This window comes from Hevea brasiliensis, chromosome 2 (genome assembly GCF_030052815.1).
Source record: "Hevea brasiliensis isolate MT/VB/25A 57/8 chromosome 2, ASM3005281v1, whole genome shotgun sequence".
In the NCBI taxonomy this organism is placed as follows: domain Eukaryota; kingdom Viridiplantae; phylum Streptophyta; class Magnoliopsida; order Malpighiales; family Euphorbiaceae; genus Hevea; species Hevea brasiliensis.
The window spans coordinates 110,871,111-110,886,678 of NC_079494.1; the positions used below are offsets into that span (position 1 = coordinate 110,871,111).

The window sequence follows — 15,568 nt, forward strand, 5'->3', positions numbered from 1 at the left end:
GTCCGGTTCATTTTATCAAATATGATATCATAAGTGGGAGAGGATAACACTTTTGTTTATGATTTCTTACAATTTTCCATTCCTGATATGGAGGGTTCTGGACGTCATATTTAGACACTGCTACTGGATCTGATACTTTCCTGATGCTGATGGAAAGTCGTCAAAATGTGCTTTTGTTTTCTCAACTGTCAATGTTGGTGTAGGACAACCACTCAATTCGCTTGAAATTTAAGCTTTCTAAAGAACATGGAGGTGGAGGTGGAGGTAGAATACGATCCTAAAATATCACTTCATTTTGAAAATCTGTTAGTCATAATTCATTTTTTGCGCAAATGATACGATAAAGTACTCCTAATATTATCCTCTCAATTTGTTTCTGGGCTCACCTTCTGCTCGACGTTCCAATTCATAAAATATAAAACCCAACTCCTTCAGCCCCGAAAAAATCGTTTGCCTCACTTCTTCCGTGCATCTCCCAAACTTGCTCTTTCAACTTTTCAAGCAGAAGAGCCAAAGCCTATCCATGGATGTGTATGAAAAGATCAATAAGGCAGTTATTGTCTGCTCTGCTATCCATGCATTTCGTAACAAACCAGGTTCTTTAAAACATCCGAAATCAGCAGGTGCCAGCCCAGACACGCCCCATAAAAGGGAGGCTGCAGATGATGTAGTTCCTATCAGCTTTGATTACTCAAGCCAGCCTCAGCCAGCTACTCTACTTGAATCCGCTCAAAAGAACACCCAAATAACCAAAGTTGCATCCAAGATAAAACCTGAAGCTCCACCAGCAAACACCGACAGTCCTGGCCAAGTAGCCAAGTCTAATTCCAAGGTGGGATCCTCTCAATTTGCCATGCAAGAAGGTAAGAGATTACACATTGAAGACAATTTCACTTACTATATCGATCGTGTAAGGGCTAGAATGAGGACTATATCCAATGTTGGTGATCTTTCAAATGTTGACAATGTGTCACATGTCAATGTTGGAAATGATGCCTCAGGAAGAGATGAGTTCTCGGAATATATTGATCGTGCCAGGATTAAGATCAGAACTACATCAAATATTGGCGGTGGAAACTTTCCAGCATCTTAAATGAAGAGCAAGAAGCTTTGAACAGTAGGACAAATGATATTTATATTAAAAGGGTCTTTATGAATAATGATATCTGCCTTGCATTAGCCATAAATCTGTGCTGAATTATAAACAACTAGAATTATGCCCAAATCGAAAATAATACAAATAGCATTAAAGTCCTATTTTTTCTAAACTTTCTTTGATATTCTTCCATTTTTCTTTCAATCGCTTCCCATATATCTAATCTCTCTGTTTTCTCATATTTCATATTTGGGAAAGTGTATGGATTGTTGAATCTTTCTTTTGCGGTTTTATTTTTAAACTAAGAGACTTAAGAATGCTTCTTTATATTGCTTTATGCAGCTTTTCAATCTCAGTGGGATTGACATTTTCTTTTGTGCAGTCATTTTCTTATTAGCAAGCTCATCTCTTGAGCATTTAAATAAGAAAAATCAGTATAAATTACAGCTATTTCAATAAATGTAACCTTTCAACCATTTTATCAAATAGGTGGTGACCATACATGAAAATATATTTTAAAGTATTTTATTAATTTTTTTTTAAATAACCAATAAAGAAATATTCAACAATTCATATCTTTTCTCAAATATGAAATACAGAAAAATAAAGAGATTAGTTATAAGGCAAGCTATTGAAAGAAAAGTGGAAGAATATCATTTGGAAGCAAAGATGCCAGTAATAAAAGTTCAAGAAACAAAAAAAAAATACCTGAAAATCAAATTTTGTTCATATTGTGAATTACATTGCAGTTGATGCCAATCCACATGCATGTTGTTGGCTATGTTGAAATGGAAGGGAAGCTAGAAATTAAGGGAATGAGAGAATGAAGAGGGAAAGCAAAAAATGGAATAGGAATTAAGAGGTGATTGAGAGAATTTTCACCTTAAAAGCTTGATGATTGAGAGTTCAAAGTTTGAATTCTAATAGGTCTATTTTTTACATGTTACTACATGTCATTAATTGATGTTGTAAAATTGTTAATAGGAACAAAATAGACAAACCAAGAAAAACCTAATATAGCATCATGCATCACTTCTCAGTGAAGTTCTTTTACTTTATAATATTTAGTAAATATAGATTCCATCACAACCAAGTATTATAATTGGGGATTTGAGAAAATACCTCATAATGTGTTAATAAAAGTGGAACACATAGGCAGTAATGGATAAAACTCAATTCTGACTCTTGAGACGGTTCAACTCCTCCCTCCCAACATATGTTAAAAGCAAAAAGGTTGAACATAAAGGAAGTGGAGCTTTTGCAGTTCAGCAGGCAACACATAGAGATGGAGAATTTTAAGATTATTGACAAAATTGGAAGAAGCAAGAGAAAGATAATGAGAAAACAGTGAAGTGCTTGAGATGCAAGTGGTTAACAGAGTTCTACCCAGCATAATTTTTCCTAGAAACTTTATCCTTCACTGCCAACTTTGTTTGGAACTCTAATCACAATAAAAACATATTAGCTTCTTTTGTAATAAATCATTTGTAAGAAAAGAATTCTATTGAATTCTCTCAAATTTTATGCTTGATTTGCATTTTTTTCAAAATGAAAAATTTTTTTAATTGAAAAAAATTAAATTCTTTTATTTGAAAATAAAAATTGACAAAAAAATTAATTTAATGAATTATTATAAAATTCTAGTTTAAGAATAAGAACTATGGAAGGGAATACATATAAACAAGCTTATGCTTTTTCTTTGGAGCATGAGGACATAAGCTTTAAATTTGTTCCTAAAGAATGAATCATGTGATTATTACTTTTTTTATTTTTTGGACATTAATGGATCTTGTATTAAAATAACAGTATTTTTCTATCCTTTGTATTTTTGTATTCATCAAATAGGTAATTTAAGTGGCTACAAGAGTAGAAGATTGAAAAGGGGAAAGGTTCTAGTGGGGTACGTAGACTGTAGGTTCTTGATTAGAACTGCAAGAAAAGGCCTTTTTGAATCGAACCAGAACAATTGTGATACACATGTTATCCCCCAAATGTATGAACTTAAAAGGCATAGGTTCCAAAAATTTCTTGGTGGCCTTCTTTGGCTTCAGGACTTGGGCAGCTTGGGAGCATATTCTCTTTCGTGAATGGTAGCTGATATAAAAAAGGAAAACTAATTATTTCAAGAAACTGAATGGGGTATGAACTAACTTCAGAATCTACCACGTTGAAATTGTGATTTGCCACTCGAAACCATGAGCTTTGCTGAAAGAAAAAACTGACGCTTACCAACAAACATTATTGATTCTCCCGTCGGAGGTTTCTTACTGAATCTGATGCCTTCTCTGTCCTTATGTTGCAGTCACCATTGTTTTTGAACTTTCATGTTTCATGTTTGTGTAAAAACAGCCAGAAAGAGTTTCTGAGATATAATCTTCACCTGAGTTTCAGGCTGTACTTGTAAGATTCTGGTGGAAAATGAGCACCAAAAGCAGGGAATCTGATCCCAAAGTATGCCACCATTTCTCTTTTAGCAATTATTGGGAATCTTAGCGAAAATCATCACAACACGTTTTCACACAGAGTCAAGCTCTACTACTATTATTGTTTCATGTCCACAACGTTCCTAATAAGTTTATTTATACATACTTGCAGCCATCTTAAGTTGCATTAGCCTTGCATTTGCAAACTCTTCAATTCACATTCTCCTCAGCTTTCTACTTGTTCATAGAATGGAAAAGAAAGGAAATAGCTGCCCCATGGACGTGTTTGAAAAGATCTACAAAGCAGTCACAGTCTTTCCTGCTTTCCATGCAATTCGTCGCATATCACATCTCGTACAACATTCCAGGTCAGACAGCCCTGCTTCAAAATCTTCGCCACCAGCTTCCTCTGTGAAAATCATTGATATCCAATCCAAATCACCTTCTTCAAAACATCCCAAATCACCTAGAAATGAGAAAGTAGCTACCGCGGTTCCCATAATCTTTGATTATTCAAGCCAGAATGAGAAACCGAAGCCTGATACTCCACCTGAGCCCTTTCAGAAGAACACCCAAATAGCAAAAGTCGCTTCCAAGATTGAACGTGAAGCTACACCAAGAAACACCATTGCTGGTGAAGTAAATAAGGTCAATCCTAAAGGGAAATTGGAAAAGGAAAGTGGGAAATCAGGAGTGCATATTGAAGATAGATTCACTGAATATATCAATCGTACAAAGTTAAACATCAGAACTATGTCAAAATCAAGTGAAGGAAACAGTGGCTCTGGTAAAGATAAAGACAAGTTATCAGACAATAGCTCCGGAAAGGATAAGTTTTCGGATTACATTGATCGTACCAAGAATAAGCTCAGAACAACATCAGGCAATGGTGATGAAGAGCGTAAGTAGAAGCTATGAACAGACATGCATCCAAGTAATTCGAAGGCTTTATTGGAAGAATAATGATGGTTTCTGTTTTATTTTATTAACCTGTTTGTTACTGCATTCACTAAGGTGACGGTTGTTTGTACTGTATTGTAAGGTTTTCCATATGGATTGTTGAAATTTCAATGGAAAGATTAATTTATCAGTTATCCTAATGAATTTCATCCATATATATTTATTGCGAATTAAGATAAATTAATTTTGACAAAAAAAATTATGGTAAAATGTTTATTTTGACCTTTAAACTACTAGTCAAAAGTCAAATAAAATTAGATTGTTGACGTAGACGAATCAAAATGCTTGGCCACCCTTTTCCTGAAACACCTAATCACCTATCTTCTTTTGTTCTTTGGCCAAACCCACTGCCATAGACATAACAAGCGAACCAGCAACCCAGATGACTTCAATGCACTCCAGATGCTTGGGTACACTATCAACAAGAAGAAGAAAAGAACAACGTAAAAGAAAATAACGAAGAAGAGAACAGCATGAAATAGAATTTTAACTAATAGTTTAAGGGTTAAAATAGAATTTTTGCCAAAAATTAAAAATAAAAATTGAATAATTCTGATAAATACATAGGTAAACTTGAGTATTAAGCTGCATGAAATGGATGTGTCCGAAGAGAACAGCTTGCACATTTCCCAGTCCAGGTTTTTCATCAAATCCAAAGCCCACTTCCAAAAGACCCATTTAACCTAAAAAACAAAAAAGAAAAGTACTACACTGCAAGGCCTGGCGTTCGAAGTTAGCCCAGAGAACCATGCGAAGATTCAACAAGTCTTTGTAGCCAGCTTAAGTTAGGCCAGGCCACCATATTAATCGGAGTAAGATCCCATCTTATGTGTCCATAACAGTGACTCTCAAGATGGGGAAATTATACAATAATCCCAGTGCACCATATCACCAAGCTAGTGCAAAATCCAATCGATTTCGTAGCAGGGCTCATGTTATTAACATTACCATTTTCTTTTTCCTTTTTGAGCGACAAAACAACGAATTTACAAGAAATTCCAATTGACAATGTTTTTGGGTTTTGCATTGGCAGATTAGAAGGGTCGATTCGAATTAGGCAACTGAATTGTCATGCATTTAATAGGCTCAGATTGTTCATTTGGTGGAACAATTCAATTCCCATGCATGTTGGAATATTGTCTTTGTGCCGTAAATTGTGGAATGCAACTTCAAAATTACGTCATCATATTTAAGTTTCTAAAAATAAAAGAACATATATATATATATATGAATATGGAGGACGTGCAAAATTACTAAAAAGCCCTTATAATATCTTTTATGTATGCCGAAATAATTTACTCATCTATATATTTATCAAAATTTTCATTCTTATTTAGGAATCCTAGTCTTACATATATTCCAAATTTCACTAATATAATTTTTTTTTTATTCTTTTGATTATATTAACGTAATTTTGTTATAGAATTTATATTAAAATTTATAAGTCATGGATTAATGATTTATTAACTTATATTATATTATCAATATAAGTTTCGAAATTATTTTATTTTTATTAACAACAATGATTCAATATATAAAAATAATTAATAAAAGTTAAAATTATTATATAAAAATCATAATAGAATTTTCATGTAACCATTGTTAAGAAAAAGTTAATAGAATTTAAGTATAAATATGGAAAAAATTTTAAATTTAATTAAACTCTAAAATTAATTTAAATAAAAATATTTAAAATTAATTAATTTTTAATAGCCAATTAAATTTAATCTTTTATTATAATAATATAAATTTATTATGGGTATTCTAAGCAATGCCAATATCCCTCCTTCATATATTTGTAATATATTATAAATAAATTATAGAATATTATAGATTATAGATTAATTGTATTTTTTATTTATTAACTTTTTATTTTAAGAGCAAAGAATTGTTGGCTCTTCACACTGTGCTTATTATTATTATTAATGGTAGAGATTAGAGAATGGCAGACGACATGCACAATGCGCATGCCAATTGTGCGTTTTATTATTCTTAATTACTTGCTTCGGCTTCAATTAATAACTAAAAATTATAGATTAAGTGTTAATTAATTAATTAATTAATGTAAACATTGCCCTTGTTAATTCAATTACTGTCTCTTTCAAAACTAAAAATAACATTGTAATAATCTGACTATATACAATGGACAAGGCTGACTTAATTCAATATAATTAAGCAGCCTGTGTCTGCTGTGTCATATGATCTTATATAATATATATAAACATAATTATTTAGCTGAAACTGACTGATTAATTGTTAATCCTATTTCGCAATAATTTTTAATATAGCGTGTAATATTTTAACCTTCTCTCATTTATATAATTCGATGACTTAATATTTAAGAAAATAGTTTATGAAAAGTTACTCTTCCTACTTTTTATAAATTGAAAGAGCATTTTAATTAAAGTCAATAAGACGATACTACTATTTGTATATTTAATAATTAGTTCAATAATTATTTTTACTAAACAATTTTATTTTAAATTATCATATAAATAGCTAACTAATAATATTTAATATCTATTAACTAACCGTTAGTGAAACAGTTGATAGTAGGGGAGACAGATTTCGGTTTAAACTGAAAAATCGAATGGAACCGAGTTAATTTATTTCAATCGGTTCTGTTTATAATTTTTGATAATTTCGATTAATCGGTTTAGTTTTGTTATTTTCACAAAAAATTAAAAAAACTAAACCGAATATATATATATGAAGGAAAATCAAAGAAAACCAAACTGAACTCTAAGATTTTTGAGTTTTGATTTCTATTTTTTTTTTGTTTTTATGTTTTTGTTATTTAGATTTAATGTTGAAAATATAAAATTTTATAAAATTTGGCTTGATCAGTTTAAAACTGAACCGAATTGATATTTATCGATTTGGTTCGGTTCGATTTTCTCTTATAAATCAGTTTAGTTCAGTTTTAAAAATTTTTATTTTCAATTTTTAATTTTATCAGTTCTGTTCGGTTCCAAACCGAATCGACCGTTTGCACACCCCTAATTGATAGCTTATTAAACAATTAACAACTATTAAAATAATTAATATTACCGAATAAAATGAATAATTAAGTCCACGTGCTCCTCTAGTGATTAGAGTTTAATTTTTAAGACATGCCATAAATCAATATATATATTTTTCAAGATTCTATAAATAAGTTTGATATGAATTATAACAAACATTGAAAATGATAAATTATATAAATTAAAAAGAATTTATAATTGATGAGATTCAAACCTAATATATACTCATATTTAGAGAGTATTTTTTACCAATAGTTAGTTTGACTATGATATGAATTAAAATAATAAATAATTTATTTTAATAATAATAATAATAATCAAGTGGCATGTCTTCCATGCTGGCTTCGCTGGAAACAAAATTATAAAGAAAGATAAAAGTTAATTTGGTATATAATTAAATTTATATAACGTGTTTTCCAAAATACATGTGGTGGGTTTTATTCTGGAATAACTAAAAGCAAACTTAGAATGGTCGTTGCAATTTGCCCGCGCCGTCTATTTTCTTAATTATTGAGGGAGACCTGCACCTAGGAATAATCCGATTGGTTCGATTTTGAATTAAATTAAATTAAAAAAATTAAAAATTAAATTTAATAAAAAATTTAACTCAAATTAGATTATTTATATAGGTATTTATGTAACAAGGAGTATAACACTTTTATGGGGTCGCCAATCGGTTAGTTTGATTTTTTTATTTTTTTTTTATAAAAAAGTGATTAAAAATTAAAATTACTTAAATTTTAAAATTGAGTCAGATCATTTAAATCAAAATTTAAATTAATTAAATTGATTGACTCGGATTAATTTAATTTTTTAATACTGTACATCTCAATACATAAGCTTTACTTTCATTTGATAATATATTATTATTATTATTATTATTATTATTATTATTATTATTGTTTGATTTTGTTAAGGAGTGTTTTATATTAAATGTATCAAGTTAAATGTGGGAGAATTTGCTGTTAATATTATTAAAAAAAATTAATATTATTGCACAAATGCTAACTTGAAAACACTCTATAATCATAATATTTTATGATTTTAATGTGAAATATTGAATTTCTGTATATTTTCAATGAATTGGATTTTGCCTCACAAAAAATGAAGCAAAACACTTTTTTTTTTTCCCAAAGAAGACAAAGACTTGAAAGGGTATGAATTAATTAATATTATTAAATTATTAAAGCTCAATATTATTAAATTAAAATTTATTAATAAAAATAAAATTTAATTAATTAAGACACATGAGTTTGAATTTTTGATCCGTCCACATAGCCTAACATTCACGCTAGTCTCCTAAAAATACAAAAAAAAAAAATAATAATAATAATAATATAATAGTAGAAAAAGTAATAACCACCGACCCTCATGTCCAAGAAATGTATACATCATCCTACCTATGATTTATTAGTCCCGTTCAGCCCCACCCGAAAGCTCCAAAAACTCCAAGCCTTTGCCCTCCTCCCATTAATTGAAGTCACAAAATGCCTGCTCGGCTCATTGATATAATTTTTTTAATTGATTTATAATATATATATATATATATATATATAATATTTTTTTTAAATATATAATTTTTCACGTTTAAATTAAATTTTCTTAATAAAAGAAATTTTATAAAATTTATCTAAAACTCAGTTTTTTATTATGAATTAAAAATTTATTTATTAAATATATAAATTTTATATATTTATATTTTAAATTAGCATGGAGAGATTAGTGTTTAATTTATTAATTTATAATTTAATCACTATGAATATATATAAAATTAAGTATCTATTTAACATTAAATTTAGAGAATTAAAATTATTTTTTTTAATAAAATTATTATTTTAAATACTGTTAAAAAAATAATTTTAAAAAATAAATTTATTTTTTTAATATTTTTATAATTAAAATTTATGAAATTTAATTTTTAATTATATTTTAATATTTTTTATTATTATATTAAAAAAATAATTTTTTTTAATAATAATGTCAACCGAATGGAGAAGAGACGCTACAACACTAGAGCTATCCAAAGGAATCGATATCTTTTTATCTCACTTTACAAAATGGATGGTTGTGATGAATCCACGTGGCAGGTGACAGCGTGAATCATGGAATGCTATGCATTAACTTTAGATGGTCCATAATAAAATAAGCAACTTGTACTAATTCACAAAAAAGAAAAAGGTGGCGTTAAAACACATCACAAGTGTCCAGAGAAACTTAAAAGAGAGACGCAATCTTCATGGCATTGGGAATTTGGTCAGATTCTTTTTAGTTTTATCTAACAATTTAGTTAATTTATCCTCTTAAAATAAATAAAATCCTTACACTCACATATTTAATTTCGTTATTTTTTAAAAAAAATTTTGGAAATCAAAGAGAAAATATCACTTGGAAAGATACAAAGGACGGAGGAGAAACAATTTTAAAAGAAAGTAGCTCGCTATGGGCTTTCATGTGCACGCTTGACTTTTGCCTAAATTTGGCAATTGAACAGTAAATCCCTTTGCCTGTACTTCACGTGGATGGATGCCACTCTTGTTGGCTCAACTCTGTTTGGCTAATTAAATCTTTGGATAATTAGTTGTTCTGCAGTATTTAAGCCATATATAAAATTTGAATAATTTTTTTCTTTAAATTAATTTTTTTTTTTAATATTAGCTGAGAAATGAGAATCTATGCTAAAGTGTTAGAAGTTTAACGAAAGGTAGGAAGTTCTCCCACTTGCATGGGATGCCTTTGTCATCTTTTTAACATCTAACATTTTCATTCTTTATAGCCAAACATAAAGGCAAATGACCCTTCCATTTAACTACTTTTAAAACTTCACAAGGATTTGATGCTTTTGCTTTTTTTTTTTTTCGTCTTTTATTTATGCTTATATATTATCAAAAAAATATAGCCATAAGCACATAAAATAAGAATAAAACAAAATTATTTAAAAAAAAAAAAAGAAAATGGGCAGGAGCAGGCTTTTTTGCAAGGGAATAAGACAGCCAATGTCTTTTATTAAAACAACCCAGTTAATATTGAATTAATTGAGAGTTAACATCAAGGAAGCCGAGAGAGGATGCATTGGCTTAGCCGGCTAAGCTTCGTCAATGGGGTTGTCTCTTTTCTATTCTCTTGTGGTGGCGTTGAGGGTATCGTCCGCATGTGCCCACGAAGCACCACGACGCCAACCGAGAGAGAGAGAGAGAGAGGGAGACAGAGAGAGAGAGGCGGGTATTGAGGCCTGTCTTGTGGGAGCCCACACACCTTCCCTTCCTCGGCTACAAACCAACAATTGAGGCGCTTTCCATATAAAAAGTAAAACGAACCTCACTCCACTTTATAATGGGTTTGCCGGTTTGGGGCCCACCAGTTTCCATATTCTAATCAAATTTGTCACTCTCTCACCCTAATTTTCTTTAATGGAGTTTCTTTTTGAATTTGATTTATTATAAATTTAAAATTTAAACGTATAAAATTTATATATTTAATAAATAAATTTAATTATATATATTATATTTTAATTTATAGTAAATTGAATTTAAATAAAAAAAATTTTTAAATCTTTTGTTTAGATTAAGAAAAATAGTGAGAAAAAGAAAAATAATTTAATTTCTCAATATTTTCTTATTTAGATATCGATGAAAATAAAGAGAAATTCAAATTTTCAACTTTTTTATAATAAACTCATAATATGTCTCTCTAAATTAGTAAGAAATAGAGAGAAATTAATATAGTTTATAGTAAAATTAGTGTAACATTTTTCTTCATTCCTTTGTTTAATTTCTCATCACAATTAAGGATTCAAACAAAATGATAAGTGAATTTGCAATATTTATGTAATACAAATAAATAGGCATTTTACCAGTATAATAAATTGTTGGGAAAATTATATGAAAAAATCCCCATGATTTCATGTTTTACACATCATATATTGTGTTTTAATTTTTGTTAATTTAATACTATATATTATATTTTATTACTAAATATAATTCAAATTTTTATTTATTATTAAATAGTGCTAATATAACATAGAGGCTATGTTGTCACATTAATATCACGTCAGCATCATTTAATAATAAAAATTAATTTAAACTATATTTATTAATAGAGTATAATAAGTATCTAGATAATAAAAATTAAATCGTAATTTTTTACGTGTTAAACTATAAAATCACATTTTTTTTCATTTTTTTAACTATTTGGAGTAAAAAAAAATCTCTGGCGGTATTTATTAATTAATCAAGTGCTTAAATTTTTATTCTAAAAAAATAAAATTAAAGAAATATAACATCCCTAATTTTTAAATAATTATTTTTTATATATATATTTTTTATTTTAACCCTGGTATTGTGGACTTCGCGTATGTACTTTCATTTCGTAGAAATTCGATCGTCGCCCGGATCTGCAATTTCAGGCCGAGCAGATAAGCTGCTGGAACCATTTTAGAACCGGATCAAGATTATAGGCTACCTCACAGTTTTCAGACGTTCTGGATGCGTTCCAGTTGTCAGATTTAGTATAGGTAAACTCGAACTCTATATTACTCAATTTTTGCCTTGTACTGGGTTAGAATAAAATTTATAAAATATTCGTGGATGATAAGAAAATTACGATTTTTATTGGAATAGCCTTATAATATTGTTAAGGACCGCGGGGCAGGTTTATAGAAATTTTAAAGTTTAGTTTGGATAGTTTTTGAAAAATATTAGTTTTGAAGTCTTATAATTGAGTTGTCTGATGTTATGATTATTGCTGGGTTTGGAGGGCCCAGGAGGGGCCATATAATGATGATGAGATATGGGTTGAGTTTAGAAGTGTTATTTGAACCATTTTGTAGGTTGGGTAGGTCATAGGTATAAGGGAGACTCTGCCGGATTTTCAGCACAACTTAGGGTGTCTTTGGTCTTTTCTAAACTTGTATTGAGTCAAATATATTAAATAATTGCAATGAAATTGTCAAGTGAGCCGGGACGGCCTTCCTCCTCCGCCCAGTTGCCGTAGTGACCTTGGTTCAAGTTTGTGAGTAAAATATTAATTTTAATTATAATTTCGATATTATTATATGTTCAAGCATACCCATGCATCACTTATAAATATATATCTATGTAGTTAAACACTAGGCACGTTTTATATTGCATTCATAATTGTTGAAGTGCCATAGATATTGTTTGTGGTAATTTGGAGCAGTGTGTGTGCGTGGCGTGCGTGTGGTATGGTATTGGATATGGACAAGACGGGTAGACATGGCTTAAGAGACACTCGCTGGGACCCGATCTTTCGAGGTAGACACGGCTTGAGAGACACTCGCTGGGACCTCGCATTTGGTTTATTAAGCGAAAGTCCAGCTTGAGAGATACTCACTAACAAAGGTTGGATTAAGAGGGCTGTATAAGGGATCAGCTCCCATATATGTATTGCTTGACAGTGTTGGGTGTGTGAGTGCTCCAAATTGCCTTTTTGCTGTTATGATATGCAAATTATGATGATGTTGCATTTCACTCCACAGGGTACATTAGCTTTATATAGTTATAGAGATTATGATTAAAATTGGTATTTTATTCTCTGAGTTGAACACTCACTCCTATTCATCTATTTTTTCAGGCTACAGGAGGATTATTTATTGTGGCTAATCTGTTCTTCTTCTTCGCAGGTTCATTAATAGTAATTAATATATTTTGTACAATTGAGTTAAATTTTAGGCTCCGCATGTATTAGAAGCACTTATTTTTATTTTGGACCTGTATTATAAAAGTTATGTTGGACTTGTAAAATTATTAACTGTATGCATGATGGGATTGGATGAGGGAGTTGAGCTCCTATTTGAGTTATGACATTTTGATTATGCGGAGGGTGAGCTGAGCTCCCCAATTTATTATATATTGTGTTTACAGGTCGAGCGAGTAAAAAACTTCCCGTTGAATAGTCCATTTTATAGTGGGAATCTGTCCGGTTAAATTCTTGAAATTGGGCCCAAATGGGCCTTAGAGTTGGGTTGAGGAATAGTTAGGCTTACTATGGGCCTCGAGGGCTTTAGGCTGACCCAAGTCCTAGTGCCAGTCCGGCCCATAAGTTGGGTCGTGACAAAAGTGTTATTAGAGCTTAGGCTTTAGATTCATGGAAAAGTGTGCACCTAGAGTTGTCACATGCGGGGTATAGGATTATGTTTCGTCTTTTTTCTGTAATTCTTCATTTCTAGATTCTGCGTTATTTCTCGGTTAATATAAAAGTGCTTCAGTTTAGCACCTCAGTTTTGTGAAGTACATAAAAGTGTAAAATAGAGTTAGCAAACATATTGAGGTCTGCCATAGAAATACGTTCTCCAAGAAACACTATATTTCTATCAGTATAGGTCTAAGTGTTGTGCCTATCTGGTGCTAGGCACCAGTACATAAAGGTGAGTTTTGATAGTATAATTGTATTAGATAAAGGTGAGGATACCACTGCTGGCAGTCGTCAGTGGATGACCCAGTTAGAGTAAGTTTATGATAATAGTAGATTCAAGAGAGATAAGAGATTATGAGACCTAGTCTGTCAGGACATATCATAGTAACTATACAATGTTCTCGATGTCTGCTCTGTAAGCTGCATATTACAGTACCGACATAAGATTCTTGTGTAGAGCTGCGTGCATCCCCATGGTGCTCCATAATGAAGGTGTTTGTGGATGGCCTCTGTTTTGGTACAATTATGCCAGAACAGAGTTCTATATCTGCAGAGAAGTTGGAAACTCCTGGTTAGGGATCTAGAGCTAGAATATCAAAAGGTCGCAGTTGGGTGGTAACCAGAGTCAGTAACTCGGTTACCCTAGCATGAGCTCGAGTTACATCAAGAGTTGGCATCAGACTAGAGGTTGTAGATTAGTTGCAAAGTAAAGGTAACATCTATAGAGTGAGACCATCTGGTCTTCGGTATGGAATTTTAGATGATTTTTGCAGTACGACAGACGTTTTGCTTAGAGCTTAGTAACAATAGTATATCTTGTATTTATCAGCAAGGTGTAAAGTACAACCCTATTACCTAGGGAAGGTCAGAACTATGAATTGATGATTTACAGAGCTATGATATGATAAAAGAGTCATTAATTTGACATGGTGTTGACAAGGTGGTAAATGTAGTACTTTGTTGCAGTAAGTTAGGATATAGTCCTATCTTTTCAAAAGGGATCGAAGGTTATTACTGATAATGATGACTTATGGAATAGTGTCCCAGATAGCATTGTAGCGTGAGATAGAGAGTTGTTAGCTCAGGTGTTTTGGAGAGGGTACAAGTTCCATGTAGGAACTATAAGATGTAAGATCAAGATATATGTAAGCCTTTAAATTGAATGATGGGTTTGGATACCTAGTATTTTAAGTTTCAGCTAATTAAATGGATATGAAAAGTTAGAGTTGCTACAGATCCCCTCCCTAAAATAGTAGGGGGTAGTATGTAGTCCAAAAGGATAAGAATAGATATCACGTAGGAAAAGTATGACTGTTATTCCTTAAGTTCATTCTTAGCTTCTTAATGCTTAAGACTAAAGTATACTCCAAATAAAGTAAAAGAAAAAGGACAAAACTTAGCATCGATAAATCACAGAATATATATATATATATATATATATATATATATATATATGTATAGTGGAGTGCGGTTCAAATGCATATATATATATATATATATAGTGGAGTGCGGTTCAAATGCAGTAGGAGAGATAGCCTGAATGCCAGTAGAAGTCTAGCTAGGGTAGTTAAAGGATCAATTCTGAGTAACATTGAGGTATAGAAGACGTGGCAAGGATAGTGGAAATGTATAAGTTTCTGATATGACAATCAGGTTCAAAAAGAAAATAGAGCTAAAGGATGGAAGAGTGAAAGTTTGGATTTGGGTAAGATAAAAAGAGTTGGCTAAATAATAAACTGGAAAAACAGATTAGGACAAGATTAGGAAGAATAGAGCCAAAATACCAAGGAGGTGAATGTGGTTATAGGAAGGGTAAACGAGATAAAAAAAAAAAAAAGAGGATAGAGAGCGTAGAAAAGGATGGCATTAGGAAGAACATTGTTAAGTTATGGAACCCAAAAGTACAGGACTTACAG

At 30.8% G+C, this 15,568-nt stretch overlaps 1 protein-coding gene across 1 annotated transcript; it reads left to right on the forward strand.

Annotated features, from left to right (window-relative positions):
• The first annotated feature begins 296 nt into the window (after positions 1-296).
• On the forward strand, positions 297-1,744 carry LOC110665508 (uncharacterized). The gene has a single exon (XM_021825673.2). The coding sequence runs from the start codon at positions 524-526 to the stop codon at positions 1,091-1,093; it is 570 nt and encodes a 189-aa protein (XP_021681365.2). The 5' UTR covers positions 297-523; the 3' UTR covers positions 1,094-1,744.
• Positions 1,745-15,568: the final 13,824 nt, after the last annotated feature.

Coding starts and splice junctions, on each gene's coding strand:
- LOC110665508 (XM_021825673.2), top strand. CDS start 524: ATGGATGTGTATGAAAAGATCAATAAGGCAGTTATTGTCTGCTCTGCT.